This window comes from Haemorhous mexicanus, chromosome 1, assembly GCF_027477595.1.
Source record: "Haemorhous mexicanus isolate bHaeMex1 chromosome 1, bHaeMex1.pri, whole genome shotgun sequence".
Classification (NCBI taxonomy): Eukaryota; Metazoa; Chordata; class Aves; order Passeriformes; family Fringillidae; genus Haemorhous; species Haemorhous mexicanus.
The window spans coordinates 110,544,118-110,561,066 of NC_082341.1; the positions used below are offsets into that span (position 1 = coordinate 110,544,118).

The window sequence follows — 16,949 nt, forward strand, 5'->3', positions numbered from 1 at the left end:
CCTCCAACTTGTAGCCAGGAACATATGTTACTCCTACCTCTACATAAGAGTGGCCTTTAGTGACAGTGCTCCATTAAAGCAACCAAGTTTGCAGCCAAGTCTTCTGGTTTTCTTTTAATTACTGTTTTCTTCCAAGCATGAAAAGCATCTGGCTCAATTTAAGCCTCTCACTGTAAACCCCAGGCTCCTGGTAAGACTCGTAGTGGTGGAAACACCTGGTGTGACTTGCAGCCTCCCCACAAAGGGACACTAGGGTCATTAGCTCAATGGCAGCTCCCTCCAGTGTGTGCTCCCTTGGAGCCAGTGGCCCTCAAGACTCCTGACCCCATCAGAAGCTGCCCTTGGCCACCAGCCCCAGGAGACTTTTCTCTCAGCCTTTGAATGACTGGTGTGGCCCTGGAGCTGTAGAGCTGGTCCAAGGGGTCTCCAGCATGAGAAGGCTGGAAACCACAGCAGTGAGTTGGGCTTTTCCAGTCCCTGTGTTGAGCTGAGTTCTCATCAGTGCTGCGATGCCTGAGGGTGGTCCTGCTGCCAGCTCACTGCAGCAAGCCAAGGAGCTGGCTCTGCCCTTTTGTCCTCAACATCACAGTGGGAATGCTTTGGTGGCCTTCTTGTCATCTCACTTGTTGTCTTCCTTGGAGCCACTGCTCTCCACACACAGCACACAGGATTTGTGATTTTGTTTCCACCATTCTCCTTGATACCCTGATATTCACTTTCCTGTATGTGGTCCCAGTTTATCCTGTGACTCAGCTTGCTTGAATGGCTGTCCTGTACTCATCATTATGTTTAGTTATGCACAAAGTTTTGTGTTCCCTTGGGAAACCTGCAAGGTTTGTGTCTGTGACTGAGAGAGGCCAAAGAAGGATTTCCTGCAAAGCTGTGTGCCATTTTCAGACAATCCAAAATATTATGGAGCAGCTAAGCAGTTTACTAACTAATGAAATAATGATTAAAAATTAAGTGCTCCTCTGTCCTCTGGCTTCTGTCCATGTACAGTAAAATTTTGACCTGAGTTTTCTCATGCACCTTGGCAGAACACTTAGAGGAAATTTCTGTGAGTGCATTTAAATTTCTTTAACAAAGCACTCAGCAAAACAAGGAGTGAAAGAGAGAAGAACCTGAATAACAAATTATACTACCCAATTTCTACAGGAGTGTAACACTTTTTGCTGGGCACATCCTCTCTCATCTTTTGGCACAAGAACTACCAGGACATTTATCAAGCAGTTTAATCTATTTTAACTGTGCAACACAGTTCATCTAAAAATTTACAGACATTGATCTTGCCAGTAAAAAATAGTATTCATATAGTAGGATATGAAGAAACTGAATACATTAATTCTTCTTAAAAATATTTTTGAAACTCTTAGTTTTCACAGGTTTAAAGTCTGTCTAAGCTATTTAAATAGAGTGATGCATTGTTCAAATTAGATGGCAAACAAGATGCCATATTTTCTTGTGGATCAGGAAAGAAGTGCAGAACAAGAGGAACATGCAATGTAGTGAAAACTCTTAGTCTCTTAAGTGAAAAGGCTACAGCAAGTGTGTACAAATAATTCTTCCTTTTGGAGACTGGAGTAAGATTCAAAGTATGAGGAGGTACAAAGTGTGCTTAACAAACAAAGTCTACATTTCATTGCAAAAGAAGGTTCTGCTCACACTGAGAACTCTGCTTTTTGTGATGTGTGACTTTAGCTATAGTTTATGGTTTCCAACAATTCCAGCTCTGCTTTTCAGGAGGATATAGTTCAGCCATGGAAAAAATTTGTACTGGATTGAAACTTACCATACTTGGAACTAGCCAAGAAATAAATGTACTAAGTCAAATAAAACTGTGGAGAAACAGAATTTTTAGAAAATATTTTTACTCTTAATACGTGAAAATTATTCTTCAGCCTATTACCTATAAACCTCAGAGCACTACTGGGACTTAGTGCCTGAGGATTCCAAAGACACAAAGAAGAGTTATTTTGTATTTTATTGGATTTCCCCTAAATAGGTTATAGTACCATGTGTTAATTTTTTTAATGCAAAGTTTCCACTGACCTGCCAATTTGGCTGCTTCCCCTGCTCTTCTGTTTTATGCTTTTAGCTTGACATGGAACAAAAACCATTTTCCAGCTCCCTGGCTGAGTGATACACCTGCACTTGTGTAAATTGCATGTAAGCCTGTGGAAGCCAGTGAGGTTGCACTTGTGCAACTGATGCTGTGATAAGGAACAAGAGTGTTTAGTGCAGTTTAGTGCTAAAAACATTTGACACTTGCTTTGAACAAATAAATTACAGTGTCTCCACACTTAGTTGGAAAGGCTGTGGGTCAAGGGTGTGATGTATTTCTCTGCTGGAGTTCAAAAGAGCAGCTGCAGAATATGGCATAAATAACAGCAGAGATTGACCTCACTGAGAATGAAAAGGCAAGATATATTGACCCTGAAGTCAAATATTGACCCCAAATTTGTTTCAGTCATTTTTTTTTTTTTCAAGGACCAATAAATCTTGGTATTTGGCAAAAAACCCAAAGAATGGAAATCAAATTCAGGTTGGACACAAATATGATCAATTCTATTAGCTTTCTAATTTCTTGCCATCTTTTACAGAATGTACAGAAAGAGACTATTTTCTTTGTATTTTTCGTGGTATATCATATCAAAACAAGGAAACTGATTATTACAGCCATTATTTGAGAACTTCAACATTCCCCAGAGAGTTAAAAGTGTGGTAAAGTTACAAGTGTAGAGGAACATCGGAAACCAGTGAGAAAGTTCTAAAGCACATATGTAGGTTTGCAGTCCAAAAGTCTTTGGCATTAACTTCAGGCAGAATAATTTCTCAAAATGAGCTTAGACATCTTGACTGTTTGAGTTCACTCAGCTTTCTTCTTCCCTCTTCCCTGAATAGTTGTCCTCCAAAGTTTTAGTTACCTTGAGATTGCTTTCACTGAAACACAGGCTAATATTTGGGTTGGGGATTTTTTATTGCACAGGGTTTGTGTACCTTTCACAAGAACCTTTAATAATATATTTATGTGTCAACTAGGGAAAAAAACCCCCAAGGTCTCTTTTACAATTTTTTGTCTGAATTAAAATTTACCAATTCCCACTTGTAACTATAGATTTATATTATGCCTTCTACCTCTTAATTAAAGTGCTCTGGGATTTTCTCTCCATTAAAGCACATACATTATATAGTGAAAAGGTCTAAGTTTTTCATTTAGTCTTTTGGGTAAGAAAATTATTTTGTTCAATTTAAGCCTTTTACTGTCAGCCTAAATCCCCTGGTAAAGCTTGTAGCAATGAGCCTGAAATGCATGGTAAGATTTTAGTCTTACCAGACTAAAGACTAGTAAGTTGTACTTAAGTCTTGACTTAAGTCAAACTTTAAATAAAACTTAAAAGACTTGTAAGTCCTATGAGGCATGGCTGAGGGAGCTGGAGTTGTTTATCCTGGAGAAAAGGAGGCTCAGGGGTGACCTTATCGCTCTCTACAACCACCTGAAAGGAGGCTGGAGCCAGCTGGGCGTCAGCCTCTTCTACCAGGCAACAAGTGACAGGACAAGAGGACATAGCCTCAAGCTGTGACCCCTGCCTAGGGAGGTTTAGGCTGGACATCAGGAGGAATTTCTCCATGGAAAGGGTTGTCAAGTATTGGAATGAACTGCCAAGGGAGATGGTGGAGTCACCATCCCTGGAGGTCCTCAAGAAACAGCTGGATGTGGCACTCCGTGACATGGTGTAGGTGACAAAGTGGAGATGGGTCAAAGGCTGAACTCAATGAACTTGGAGGTCTTTTCCAACCAAAATGATTCTGTGATTCTGAGATTCTTAGTCCTCCATCTACAGATGTGAAATCTCAGGAGACTCTGGCCTCATGGCAACTGCCTTCCCCTTGTACTGCTCTGAAGACAGGGACCCTAAAACTGCCAGGCTCTGTTAAAATATATTGTGGAAAGACTTGGTTCTCCATGAGTTCATAAGCTACCAGGGAAAGGATTATAGCAAGGAATGTATGTTTCAGGAAGATAATTATTTTTGCATGTATTAATATTGTTGTTGTTGTTGCTGTTGAAAGTGTAGCAAATTTTTCATGTATAATGGATTTGCCAGATTCTGTATTTTTGTGATTGCAGTAGAGTTTTCACCTCCTTACCACAGTGATTGCATTGACAGCAGGGTGGGTGCTATGTAGGCAGGTAATACGTTTGTTTAATTGTTGGCTAATTCCTTATCTTTGTGACCACAGGGCTCTGGATGTCTTTCTGTATGGCTTTTCCTCACTTGTAACAAGCAGATTTAATTCATCATTTCCCAAAAAGTGCAGATTTGCTTATTGTTTCATTAGGAGGGAAAACATGAATTATATTCACAACCACCTCTGTACAGAAAATTTCTTGTAGTAGTTTTCAGAATAAGATTTTCTTTTGTAGATAAGGGCGAATATTAACCAGGGAAAAATCCCAGAATTTGTGATGATATTAGGTGGAAAAAATCCATTTATCAGGGCTGTTTGCTGCTTTCATTGCACAGTCATTACACATTGGCACAGGCATTTGAAAAAAATATTCTGGCTGCCTGAGGAATTCATTCTAAGTCTGCTTTTTATCCAGGAAATTGGATGCTAGTGAGGTGTGAATGAACCAGGGTTAGAGAGACCTCAGAAGTCAGAGATGCTACAGACACAAGGAGACAGGAGAGGGGGGAAAGGGAAGAACAGAATGAGAAAACTGAAAGATAGGAGCTTCATTGGGACATAATCATTCCTTAACCTAGAGATCCAGCTTCACAGAGGAAAAGTTCCACTTTGAAAAGATAAGATTCTGTAAAAGGAGGCAGAGGGGGAGGTTGGTTATATTGGAGGGTGGAAACAAGATTTATTGTGTCTGCCATCAAGCCTGCAATATTTCTGTAGAAAAAGCCCTACCTTTAGAAAGTGGTTTTAGAAGGGCAGTGAGGTGGAAAATAAATCCAGGCCCTGACAGCTCCTCTCCTTTGGAGGTGATTTAATGCAGAGTCTCAGTTCAGCTGAGGGGAGTAAGGCAGCACACTTCCAGAGGGGCAGCCCTTATACCTAGACATAATTTCTCTCCTGTAGTTGAGCATGTAGCCTCAAGAGATTAGGAATGAATTTACAGCCAGTGGATTTGTGACCATGAGCTATGTTCAGTGCAGTGCCTGTGGGGATCCTTTCTTCTCAGCTGAGTATTGGTATCTCAGCCAAACATTCTTGATATCACAGGGAAAAGGCTAATCAGAAGTGGCAATTTGCATAATTAAAAGAGTAGAGCAGGCTTCTTTATACCTACTGTTTTCTGAACTCACTTTTTTTGGGGGGTCCTACTGCATTCTTCCCTGTGGCCCTCTTCATTATTGGGGTCACCTTCCAAATAACAGGTCTGTGTAACTGCTAAGTACCCAGCATGGATAGAAACACTTTTACCTCTTCTTTTTTCATGCACATGAATCTTTTAAATTCCAAATAATGGCCTCAGAGAGACTTTTCATTTGGAAAAGAGGTGATTTTTATATTAGAATGGTTCTTAATGAAGGCAACAGGACCATTACCACTAAATCCAGAAATGTGTATAAAGGTATAAATATTAATTTGAGGCATCAAATCTTGGTTAATTTTTTTCAATTCTGTTAATGTCAGCATTTATTGCAGCATTTCAGCTGAAACATAACAAAACCTGTAGTTACAGTTACATCTGCAGGTTTGATTTTCTGAGTATACTTGTTCAGTCTCAGGCAATAATTTTTTTCCCGCTGAAAACCTCATCAAAAGTATCTCTGTATTTTTCCCTTACAGAAAAAATGTGTATATAGTTTTTATGCTATCAAATATGGTTGAAACTCTATTTTGTTCAGTTCCACTGGGTAGTAGATGAGAGAAAAAATCCTGATGAAAAGGGCATGCTGGTTGTGCTTCTGACTACTGAGTGAAAATTAGTTTGGATTTGTATGAGCTACAAGAGTTTAAAAGCACACTTTGCTGTAACACATGGTATTTTACAATGCTCTTTAAATGAATGACCTGCCTCAGCCATGTCAGGGGTGCATGTGTGCAGAGAAACTTACATGGAACAGATGGCTGCCAAATACTTCCCCTTCACTTGTGAAGGCACATAAAAAATTTAATTTCTGTAGTTAAATGGAATAGCTTTTGTGGCAACATCAGTGGATACAGAAAAGTTGCTTTGTTGTGCATGGCTGGAGTTCCCATTGTTTCTTGTTCTTTAAAACAGTGATCCAATGTTTTTAGCATTGCCCTTGAATTTAAAGGCTGCAGAACTGGTAAAAGAACAGGTGAAAGCTTTCTGTGAAGAGCACTGTTTTTGCATCTGCCCTGGATGACTTCATCATGTCCTTGGTGAGTGGCCCTGCAGCACAGGTGGCACTGCCATGGTTTTGGCACCTATCACACTCACAGTCATGGAGGGGATCATGTTGCCCTCTTCAAGAAATGTGTATAAAGCCACAAAGCATGGAGTTAACCACTTTTTCTGCCTACTATTTAGCACCTTTACTAGGGTCACTAACACCTAAATACTGTGTTATAAAATTAGAGAACCTCAGGGTGAAAATATACACTTTGGGTGTATATTATCTGTTACCTCTTTGCATCCTTTCAGTCGAATGTAAATTGAATTAAGGTGGAAAATCATGTACATTAGTCATCAAATGATATAATCTTAATTAGGATCTATGTTTCTTTAGGAAGATATTTACTTCAGAATGGAAGGCCTGGACTTTGACAAAAATGGCATTATTTTGTCATCTGGCACAACTCTGAGGGACAGATCCTTTCCTTGACTTTGCTAATGCTTTGTTACCTCTAGTTTTATTTAAATCATTGAATGGAATATCTTCAGGTTGTATATGGAATGGAATCATTGAATGGAATATCTTCATATCTTAAGAAAATGTTTCACAAACCAAAAATCTGGCTTTGAACTCCCTATAGATTTGGCTATATTTCTTCTTGCAAGTCAGTCTAAATTCTTCTGTATTGAGACAGAGTTTGAGAGAGGCTCTTTATTGTCATGTATCATGGTTTTCTTGCCTGTCATTGAACAGGTCTTTAATTCATACATAATTTCTGTCTTCCTTTAACTGTTCTAGTTTTTCTCTCATCTTTTGAACAGCCTAATTAGATTTTTGGGTTTAGTTCCAGAGACATGCACTGAGTGATCCGTTACTTGATTTTCAGTAACTGAGTGCAGACACATCTCTCTTATTCCAGACAGTTATTTAAAAGCACCAGCACTTTCTGAGGTTTGTTCTGGTTTGAGTTTGTCTTTAAATCTAATAGCCTATGGGATGCTGGACCCTCTGCTGGTGTGAAATTCTTACCACATTGTTATGGCTGGACCTTAAGCTATTACAAATCCGTGATTTTTCATAAAATTTACCACACTGCTTCTTCAGCTCTGTCTGTAATATTTGCCTAACATACAGTTCAGATACGCAGCAGTCTTTGCTTACCCTGTGTTGTGGTTGGGCTTTTTGTATCCTTTCAATTAAAATATTTAGTGTTTAATCACAGTAGGACATTGTTTGGTAATAGTATATAATTAAATGGTGGTGGTTGTTGAAGTGTATAATTAGGATTTCTGACAATTCATTGTGATTCTCTGGACTGCTGCAAAGAAGAACAAAGCCAGAGAGAAAATGCTGGCTGGGTTATATAAATAAGTGAGAGATGATGGTCAGGCTGAAAATGAGGGTTCTCCCCTCCTTTAATGAAAGGGTTTGTGTACATTACATAGAATAAAGTATTTCTTAGGCTGAAAGCTTTCCAGAGATAATAGTGTTGGCCCTCTGAGACTCTTTATTATGTCAGATGTGGGATTCTGATTTATGGGAAGTGGCCGCTGCCTCCAACAGGCTCAGTCTGGTGTGTGGAGGAGAATTTGCTTGATGGCCCCTTTGTGCAGAGCTTTGGGCTGCAGTGTGCAGATCATTAAGGGCTGGGTTTCCCCAAGGTGTCCCAGAGAAGGAAATCCCTCATGTTTACTGAAATACCCTGGGCTTTTGGGACAAAGTGCACCCCTTCCACTTCAGGGGGTGTGGGGACAGGGCGAGCCCTGCCAGCCCCAGCCCCAGCATTGCCCCCTCAGTGTTGAGAGTTGCTCTGCAGAGATTGGATTATGAAAGTCCTGGTGGAGTCTTCAATTCTCTTAAGCCTTAATGAACAACTCCTCCCCACTTCTATTTTTTAGGAGTCTAGGAATCTGCTCTCCTAGAATGCAAGCTGAAAGTCCTACATGATTACATAGTTGCAAGAATCATAAAACAGTTTGGGTTGCAAGGGACCCTTAAAGTTAGTCATCTAGTCCAAATGCTCTGCAGTGATCAAGGACATGTTCATCAAGATGTTTGCTCAGAGCCCTGCTCTCCCTGACCTTGAATGTTACCAGGGATGGGCTATCTCCCACCTGTCTGAGCAACCTGTTCCTGTTTCACCACACTCATTGTAAAAATCTTCGCTTTATTTAATCTGAATTTACCTTCTTTTGGTTTAAAGCCATTTCCTCTTGTCCTATCACAAAAGGCCTGCTAAAAGTTTGTCCTCATCTTTCTTATCCACCCCCTTTAAGTACTGAAAGGCCACAAAAAAGTTCCTTTGAAGCCTTCTCTTCTCCAGGTTGAACAGTCCCAACTCTGTCATCCTGTCTTCACAGAAGAGATGCTTCAGCCCTTCTGATCATCTTCATGTTCCTCCTCTGGACCCACCCAAGCAGGTCCATGTCTTTCCTGTGCTAGGGACCCCAGAACTGTGCATAGGTGGAGTCTCACCAGAGCAGAATAGAGGGGCAGATTGCCTCCCTCCACTGCTGGCCATACTGCTTTTGACACAGCCCAGGATGTGTTTGGCTTTCTGGGCTGCAAGAGCGCGTTGCCAGCCCATGTCCAGCTTTGTACACCAGCATCCCCAAGTCCTTCTTGGCAGTGCTGCTCTTGATCTGTTCATGCCCCAGCCTATATTGATACTGGGGATTGCCCCAGCCTTGTACTTGGAAAGAAAGAGGCACCAGGGAAATAAGAAATCTCAAATGTGAAGTTCAGGATGAAATCACAGGAACTGGTACCAGTGGCCCTGGTAGGGGTCATACAGCCTTGCAAGGCACAAATTCTCAGACTGGGCCTTTGAGGTGTGTTTTCTTCTCTCCAGAGGTTATTGGCACTAGCTGCCAGCTGTGTAGCAGGGCAAGCAGATTATGCTGAACGCTGTAGAGACCTGTGGAGATGGAGTGGTTTGGGTTGGGTCCATTTATTTATTAATTTTGGAAGAAAGAAGCTCTGTGTCTTGCAGTGTTTACTTGAAATACAGAGTGGCTGTTTCAGCCTGTGTCTTGCTGCCATGCTTCATAATTTTCCACCTGGAATAGGAAAACTGGCATGAGTTAGGTGGGTACATACCCACTGCTTGGATTTCAAGTTTTGCTGCTTTAATTGCTTCCTAATAAATAACCAGAAACTTTTTCAAAGCAAGCATACTTGCATTTATCCTTATTTGATTACTAAACCAGAAGCAAAACTAGAAAATTCCGGAACAAATGACAGCATGTTTGTGCTAAATATTTTTTCCAATGGCATTGTAAAAATCTGACGATTAAGTTAAGCAGGCTGTTGCAATCCACCTGCCCACAAGCCAGCACTGCACTATTTGGGTGAGCAGGACCATTGCCATTGTGGAGACAGGGCTTGCCAAAACTGTGGAATGGGAGGAGGTGTGGACTTTTACGCATTAGCTAGCAAATATGTAGGGCATCTATTAACATGATAGCTTTTTAAAAGCTCAAATTATAGCTTTTACAGTGTGAGAATAGACTCTAAATTAAAGAAATTAGTTGTATCTCGGAGCAATAATTTTAAAAGGCATGAAGCAGTTTCAATTTCTGCCATTATAAAGAACAATTGCTTTCTGAAGTAGGCCAGCATATGGAACTATCAAATCATCAGTTTTGTTCAAAGCAACAAAGCCATTCCTGAAGGATCATGGGAATTGTTTTTGTGAGGGGTAGGTTAATAACCTCTGACACAATACAAAAGAGAAGACAAAAATCTTACTGTGAATTTTGTGGCTGGCTGGATCCTGTAATCTCAAACCTATACAAAGTCATCATTGCCAAAGATGCTGTTGCCCGCTTTTTCTTAGTGTGCTGACATGATATGATATAATATGCAGGGCTATTGTCATTACCAAAGCTTCTCTGTTAAAAAAAAATGCACACACATATTTTTCCATATATTTAAATATAAATGTGTTTGTGTGTATGTATATATGAAAACACTTATATGCCTGAACTTTAAGATCCTCTCTGTCCTGTGAGACAAACTTACTTTCATAATTTCTAGTCATGCATATTAGTAAACACCTACCATTTTACACTTGGGTGCCTGAGTTGAAGCACTTTAAACCAGGTTTTTCAAAACATTTAGATATTTAAACCTAGAGATGGATTCCTCATGGGATCACCTACTTTTGCTAGTGAGACGGACACCACTGGGAGCTTCTGCAACACTGCAACGTTAATTACCTCTCAGCATTTGACTCCTAGTTACACACTGAAACACAGAATGGTTCTTGTTGGAAGGGACCCCAAAGATCATGTAGTTTCTGCCTCTCTGCCATGGGCAGTGGCACCTTCCAGGGCAGGAGGCCTGAATTAGATGTATATAGTTTGCTCAGGTCCCTTTAAATATAGGTATTAGATCCACTGCTGTTTGGAAAACATTAACTTTGAGAAAACAATCATTTGAAGGCTGCAAAGTAGGCTTGCAGTCTTCCTTTTGAAATTCAAGGGATGTTATCTCTTTTCAGTGAATCACACTAGGGAAACCCCCTCCAAACGAATGTATTTTTGTTTCCTGCACTACAGGTCTTTATCTTATCATTATTATTCTTATTTCTTGTCAAGGTTATGAAGAAAACCTTGCATCTTTGTCAAAATTGATTTGCTAGCAGAAATATTATGAGGCCACCTATGATCCTGCAGCCAGAGCCAAGAAAAGAACAGAGAGGCAAATACTTGTAAGAGAATTATTCGGGGGAAAAAAAAGTGTGTGCATGTCTTATTCCAGTGTTCAAAGATGTGCTACTTAAGTGTAATACACTTGAGGAGTCAGGCATTTTGTAAGGTGGTTACAAAGAGCAAAGCTATTTAGTCTCCCATTAAAACCATGGAACAAAACAACAACAACAACAACAACAACAACAACAAAAATCCCCCAAACAAATAAAACCCAAAAAACCCAGGTCCTCCTTCAGCAAAACCTCTTCTTGGAGCCCAAAAGGAATCTGCAGATGTATACCCCCTGCGTGAGAACAAAGTCTTCAGTCACTGGAATGCAATGCTATAAAAACAAATACTACAAAGCCTGGTAACAGGGGGATATCTCACTTGCATATTTTTTTGTGAGCATTTTGGTTTGCAGAGAAGGGGGTCCCCAAAGCATGTGAGCCAGCAGGATCTCTTTGTACTAGGTTGCTGTCTGTTTGGCCAGATGTCTTCCCAACAGTGAGGCAGAAAAACCAGAGCTCTTATTAAAATAAGTCAGAGAAAGGAATGGAAAAAAGCATATGTCCAGTGAAACGAGGCACATTGTGTCCCATCTGATTTTTATTAAACATTGATCAAATCAGCAGTGAGAAATGCACGTCATGCGGAAGTGACCCCAGCTCCCTGGGTTTGGAAGTCAGTGACAAATGTCTGGGAGCAGAGCAGCATTGAAAACACGTGTACAGGACACAGAGAGGAGTGTGCTGCACTAGGAGCATCATTAACAAATGGAGAAGAGCTGACTTCAGCTGAGAACACCCTTCTGCAGGTTTTACATTTGTTCTGTCAATAGGATGTGTGTGTAGGGTCTTTCCCTTTAGTCTACAGCTTTCTAGATGAAATGCGATACATCTCCTGGAAGAATTCTGCATTTTATGTCAGTCATAACAGCAAGCAGTCTAGTGGATAAAATTGGGGAAGTTCTGCCAAATTAAAGCCTGAGCATGGGCTCCTTCAAGGCTCAACTCACAGCTTTTGTGGTAAACCTGCATGATTTTATGCAAACCTGCTGGGTTTTGTGTAATCACAGTAAGCATTTTTAATTGTGTCCTATTTGTTGTTGCTCAGTATTTTGGCTATTACATCTTTTGAGAACAAGCTTTGAATAAAAATGTGTCCTCACAACATGTACTAAATGCACCTCCTATATCAGAACAATCCTATTTGGGCATGATCCTTAAGTGAGATAATGGGGAAGAATAACAGGGCAAGCTGAAGTCAGGGTATGTGCTGGGGAATTTGGGGAGCTCTGATTATACTGTAGTTAATCCCTATACAGAGAGGGTTGCATTCCTGGCTTTTGCATATAGCCTGATGTATTTAATTGCTCAGAAAGACATCAGAATCAGTCCTCCAAATCTTTTCTTCAAGAGGTACCTATATCTTTGGTATTTTTGTAGTAGTTTTTATATGTTTAGTAAACTAGAAAGTCTTGTGTTACTAGCAGCAGAGTTAAGCACTTCATGTTTGTAACAAAGAGCAAATACAATTGCTCTGAAAGACTTTACTGTATCCCAGGTAAAAGAAAACAAAGGAGCCTGTTAGAGCTCCCTGGCTTTTCACTGCAGCCCTGGACCCGGGTCATGTTAGATGAGGGTAGCAGGGGTTCATTGGCAATCAGAAGTAGTTTTAGGCTGACAGGCAGAAAGCCCCAGTGAGGAATGCAGTACACAGTTCCAGGCCAGTTAGTTAATGGAATCACTCCAGCCTGTATGATTGTTTTAGTATGATGTGCCTGTGTTATTGATACCAACTGTGCTGGGCTGTAAAAGGATGAAGAGGTCTGGCTTTCGTTGGGGTGCTGTTCTGGTGTCAGTTTGAAATACACTGAAATGAAAAGTTCCGAAAAGTCAAAGTGCTCTTTTATTGAACCAGAGGTAGAGAGGGTTGAGACAAGTGAAACTAGATCCCTGTGAAGCACTGGAACATACATGATGCTTGATGCTGAGCTGCAATACATCCAGTGACATCGGTGAAGTTTCAACTTGTTACACTACCCAGGGAGCTGGAGTACAGTGACAGAAAGCAGGTCATGTCATAAAATGAGTAATCTGACTATGAAACACTTATCAAGTGAAACTTTTCATTGTGCATTTGCTGCCAAAGGCTTTGTTTTTACTTCTGCCTTTCTCTGTGTTTTGTACCTCTGCAGTCCATCATTTTTCCCAGATAAGGATCTAGGCCTGTTTCAATTAACATTAAAATAAGGAGGATCAAGCTTTTTGTTTGTATGAGTATTTAGAAAGTGAATGTGATGTGAGTTTTGCCCCAGACTTGTTTTTGGATATGTGGGACTTTTAAAGACAACCAAATTGGAATTTTAAACCCTTCCATGAGAAGGAGCCTTGCATTTAGGGCGCAGGGGCTCAATGAGCCCATTAGTACTGGCTAAGACCAGCAATTTGGTACTCCAGACACCACCAAGTTCCCACTGTGAGATCATTTCAGTCTCCAAATACCTATTGCAAACCTTTAGAAAACTGCACTTTCCCTTTCCTGCTTTTTCAGCAGTTAGAGCTTCCTCACCAGCAAACTCCTTGAGACCAAATAAAAGCAACTCAGCCTATGCATCAGGATCCATAAGCAAACCTGACTACTAAATTATGGACCTTTTCTTTTGTGGTGCAGGATTTACCACCCTTCCAAACCCAAGTCAACAATAAATGGGCTATGGAGCTGCCTGTCTCTGTGTCAGCTCCCTCCCTTCCCACCCCATGGGCAGAAGAGAAGCCTTTACCCTCTGGAATTTCTGTTCTTGAGTTTATGCTTACAAGCCTTTGTCTCATTTTCCCATAATGTTCTTGAAAAAAGAACCAGATGTTCCCAGCTGGTCTTAAGTGATGTCAAAGAACCCGAATCTTTGACATCACTTTCATCACATGGCAACAGAATGTGATGTCACACCTAAAAAGTTTAGAAAAAACATGTAATATGGAAAAGACCTGAAAAAGATGCATTTTTGCCTTACCCACAGCAAGTATATGTGCAGAGAGGATTGAAGAAAATATCTTGTCAAATAAACTTTGTAAAAATCCTCTTCCTTAGTTGCTCCAATATGGTAATTCTTCCTTTTTTGAGTACCTTAGGTTTAAAGGAAGCCATTGGAAAATGTCATTGGAGAGAGAAATGCAGTTGACTTAACTCATTATGTTGGTCACCCATCCTTCTTGAACCCAGGGGAAGTGGCCTGTGCTTTTCTCTTAAAAAAAATAAAAAATAAAAACCGCTCTGCAGAAGGTAATGAGTTTGGAAAAGTAAAATCATCTGTGTGTTAGGCCTCGGGGGAAATATAAGTTATTCATAAAAAGCTACAGAGCAAGTTTTGATTAGTTAAGTAATCTGGTACATAGAATTTATTAGAGCTTAAAGCTTTCCTGTGGGACTCCCCTAATAGTACACAAACAGAGTGAAATATCAAAGAAATGCATTTTCTGACAGACACAGAAAGTTATGTTAATCCTGGCCTGTTTAATGCACCTTGAAAAGATGGATAAATCCCGTCAGTTTCTTCCAGCACATCAGTGTAGTTTTCAGGTTTTTACACATTTGTGCTTCTGATTAATAATCCATGCTCCCAACACTCTTGAGCTGTTCCCAAGGAGCACAAAAGAGGAAAATTTCTTCCTAATAGACTCAAAGATATCAAGCTGTTCTGGAAAAAAGTTTAAATATAGAATAGTAAAGCTCTGTTTTCTTTCATCAATTTGAGGCCATTTTTCTTAAGCTTGTCCACAAAGAGAAATTCACCAGCACTTTTTCTGTGGATGAACAGATCGTTGTATCAGTAAAGCACTCCTTCTTTTCTATGGAAATAGTGGTCTCCAAAACCCCCAAAAATATGAAAAAATTATCACTGTGGAAAGAAAGTGTTTGCATGGTAACTGTCTGTGGTGATTGTTGCAAAGCAGAACTACTCCTTCCAGTTTTTTCACAATGCTCTTTTATTTCTGTGGTTTTTTTCTGCCAGAACATTTGTTGTGTCCTGTTGCCCCCACAGGGATACCAAATGCTAAGAAAGAGCTGCTGCGGTGTGATGCCTGACAAAGGAGATGCTAATAAATGTTTTATTTCCAAAACTCACCAGAATCTTGTTAGCACAATCAGAAAATAGCCACCTCTCAGGAAAGCCAGAGGCTGTCCAGTGAAGGAGAACCTACTTTTCTTACACATGCTAAAATCCCAAAGTGATTGTTTCACTGAGCAGTTGTTTTAACCACCTTGATTTTTTTCCTGGCAGTACAGGCAAATAGGCACCCCATATGTAAACATCACCTGCTGAGATAAATAATTTGCTCTGTAGAAAACAGAGGAAAGGAGATGGGGAGGCAAACCTAGCACTGTGTTGTTTGCCATTGTTTTAAATTTCCTTAAATTTTCTGTTGCAGGTATTCAGGAGGGGAGCCAATGTACCAAGTGCAAAAATAACTGGGCACTGAAGTTCTCCATCATCTTATTATACATTTTATGTGCCCTGTTAACAATCACAGTAGCCATTCTGGGATACAAAGGTATGTATGCATTGAGACCAACCTTCAGACAAGCGTCCAAACACATTGTCACTTATTTGCTAGCCAGGCAATTTGTCACATTTTAGCCTAAATGTCAGTACCTGGGCAATGTTGGCTTTTTGTATGTGCATAACAACAAACTGCAACCTTAGAATTTCACTTTCAAATAGCTATGAAATTTTGAAACCAGACTAGACATTTGAAAGGAAAGTTGAAACAAAATGATCATTTCTCCACCAAGGAGGAGTACTGGAAGACACAAAGCTGTGTAACATGTGCAACAGCCAGGACTATCCTTACTAATATAATATTTATCACAGGGACAACATTTAGTATCAATATTACTTTGAAATATCTGGAAGAGGAAAAATTAAACCTGTGTACCAGTGTATTGACTATCCACAATAATTGTGATGTACAAAGACGCTTAGATGCTTTTAATAATAATTTCAAAGATTCTGGTAGTTGAGCAACCTGGAGAGAATTTGATTTGTGCAAGTCATTGGTTGGACACATTGGGAAACATGGCTTAAAATTCCCATAAATCCTTATAACTAAGTATCTGTAGCCACTTAGGCATTTATAAAAATATTTTGATGTAAATACCAGCTAATTGTGCAGTTGCAGCTATAATAAGTTAAATAAATAAGATGTGAATTTCTGGCATGTAAAGGAAAGCCAACAACATCATTGGGAGCAATATAACAGGGCATCACAGCTTGTTGCAGAGTAAACCAAGCTAGTTCTAAACTACCTGGCTGAGTATGGCTCTGAGTAGCTTCAAAACCCCTCCAAGGAGCTGAGTAAATATTCATGTGATTAGCATGCAGTGTGTCCTGTGCTGCCAACAGCTGCACTCATAGCAGAGCTGACATCACCTCTGGTCCTTTGCCAGGGAAAGAAAAGGAAATTGTAGAAATAGAAAGGATAAATAATTATTTAAGAGGATTTGGCACAGTTATGAGTGAAAGAAAATTAAAACTGTTTTGTTTAGATGGAAGATTTATCCAGGGAAAAGATAGAATGTAAGGAGCAGATAGAGAGACTTAGGTAATCTTGTTTCATGATAAAGCAGGTGGCAAATTAACATCAAATGTAAAAAAATGCAGTACATTTATGTGGCTATATCTCCTGAAGTAACTGGTCTCTGGAAGTCAGATTTTGAGAGACAAAAAGCCTTCCAGGATTCAAAAACTTATTCTTGATCTATAAAGATAAGATGATTTGGTCAAATGGATATGGGGAGGCCTTTTGCAGATATAAATCTGCAACAATCTGCTTTCATCAGGTGAGAATGGGATCTTTCCAGACTTAACCCAGCCCCTAAATGACTGGGATTTAGCAGAATTTCCCTCAAGAGTTTTTTATAGGACTGTCAT

The 16,949-nt window shown here is 40.0% G+C and overlaps 1 protein-coding gene across 1 annotated transcript in view; it reads left to right on the forward strand.

Annotated features, from left to right (window-relative positions):
* The window catches only part of COLEC12 (collectin subfamily member 12), a 96,568-nt gene that overhangs the window by 62,073 nt on the left and 17,546 nt on the right, over nucleotides 1–16,949 (forward strand). The window contains exon 3 of the mRNA XM_059858948.1: nucleotides 15,448–15,570. Coding sequence (XP_059714931.1) covers nucleotides 15,448–15,570 — 123 coding nt within the window. The remainder of the gene's footprint in view (nucleotides 1–15,447; nucleotides 15,571–16,949) is intronic.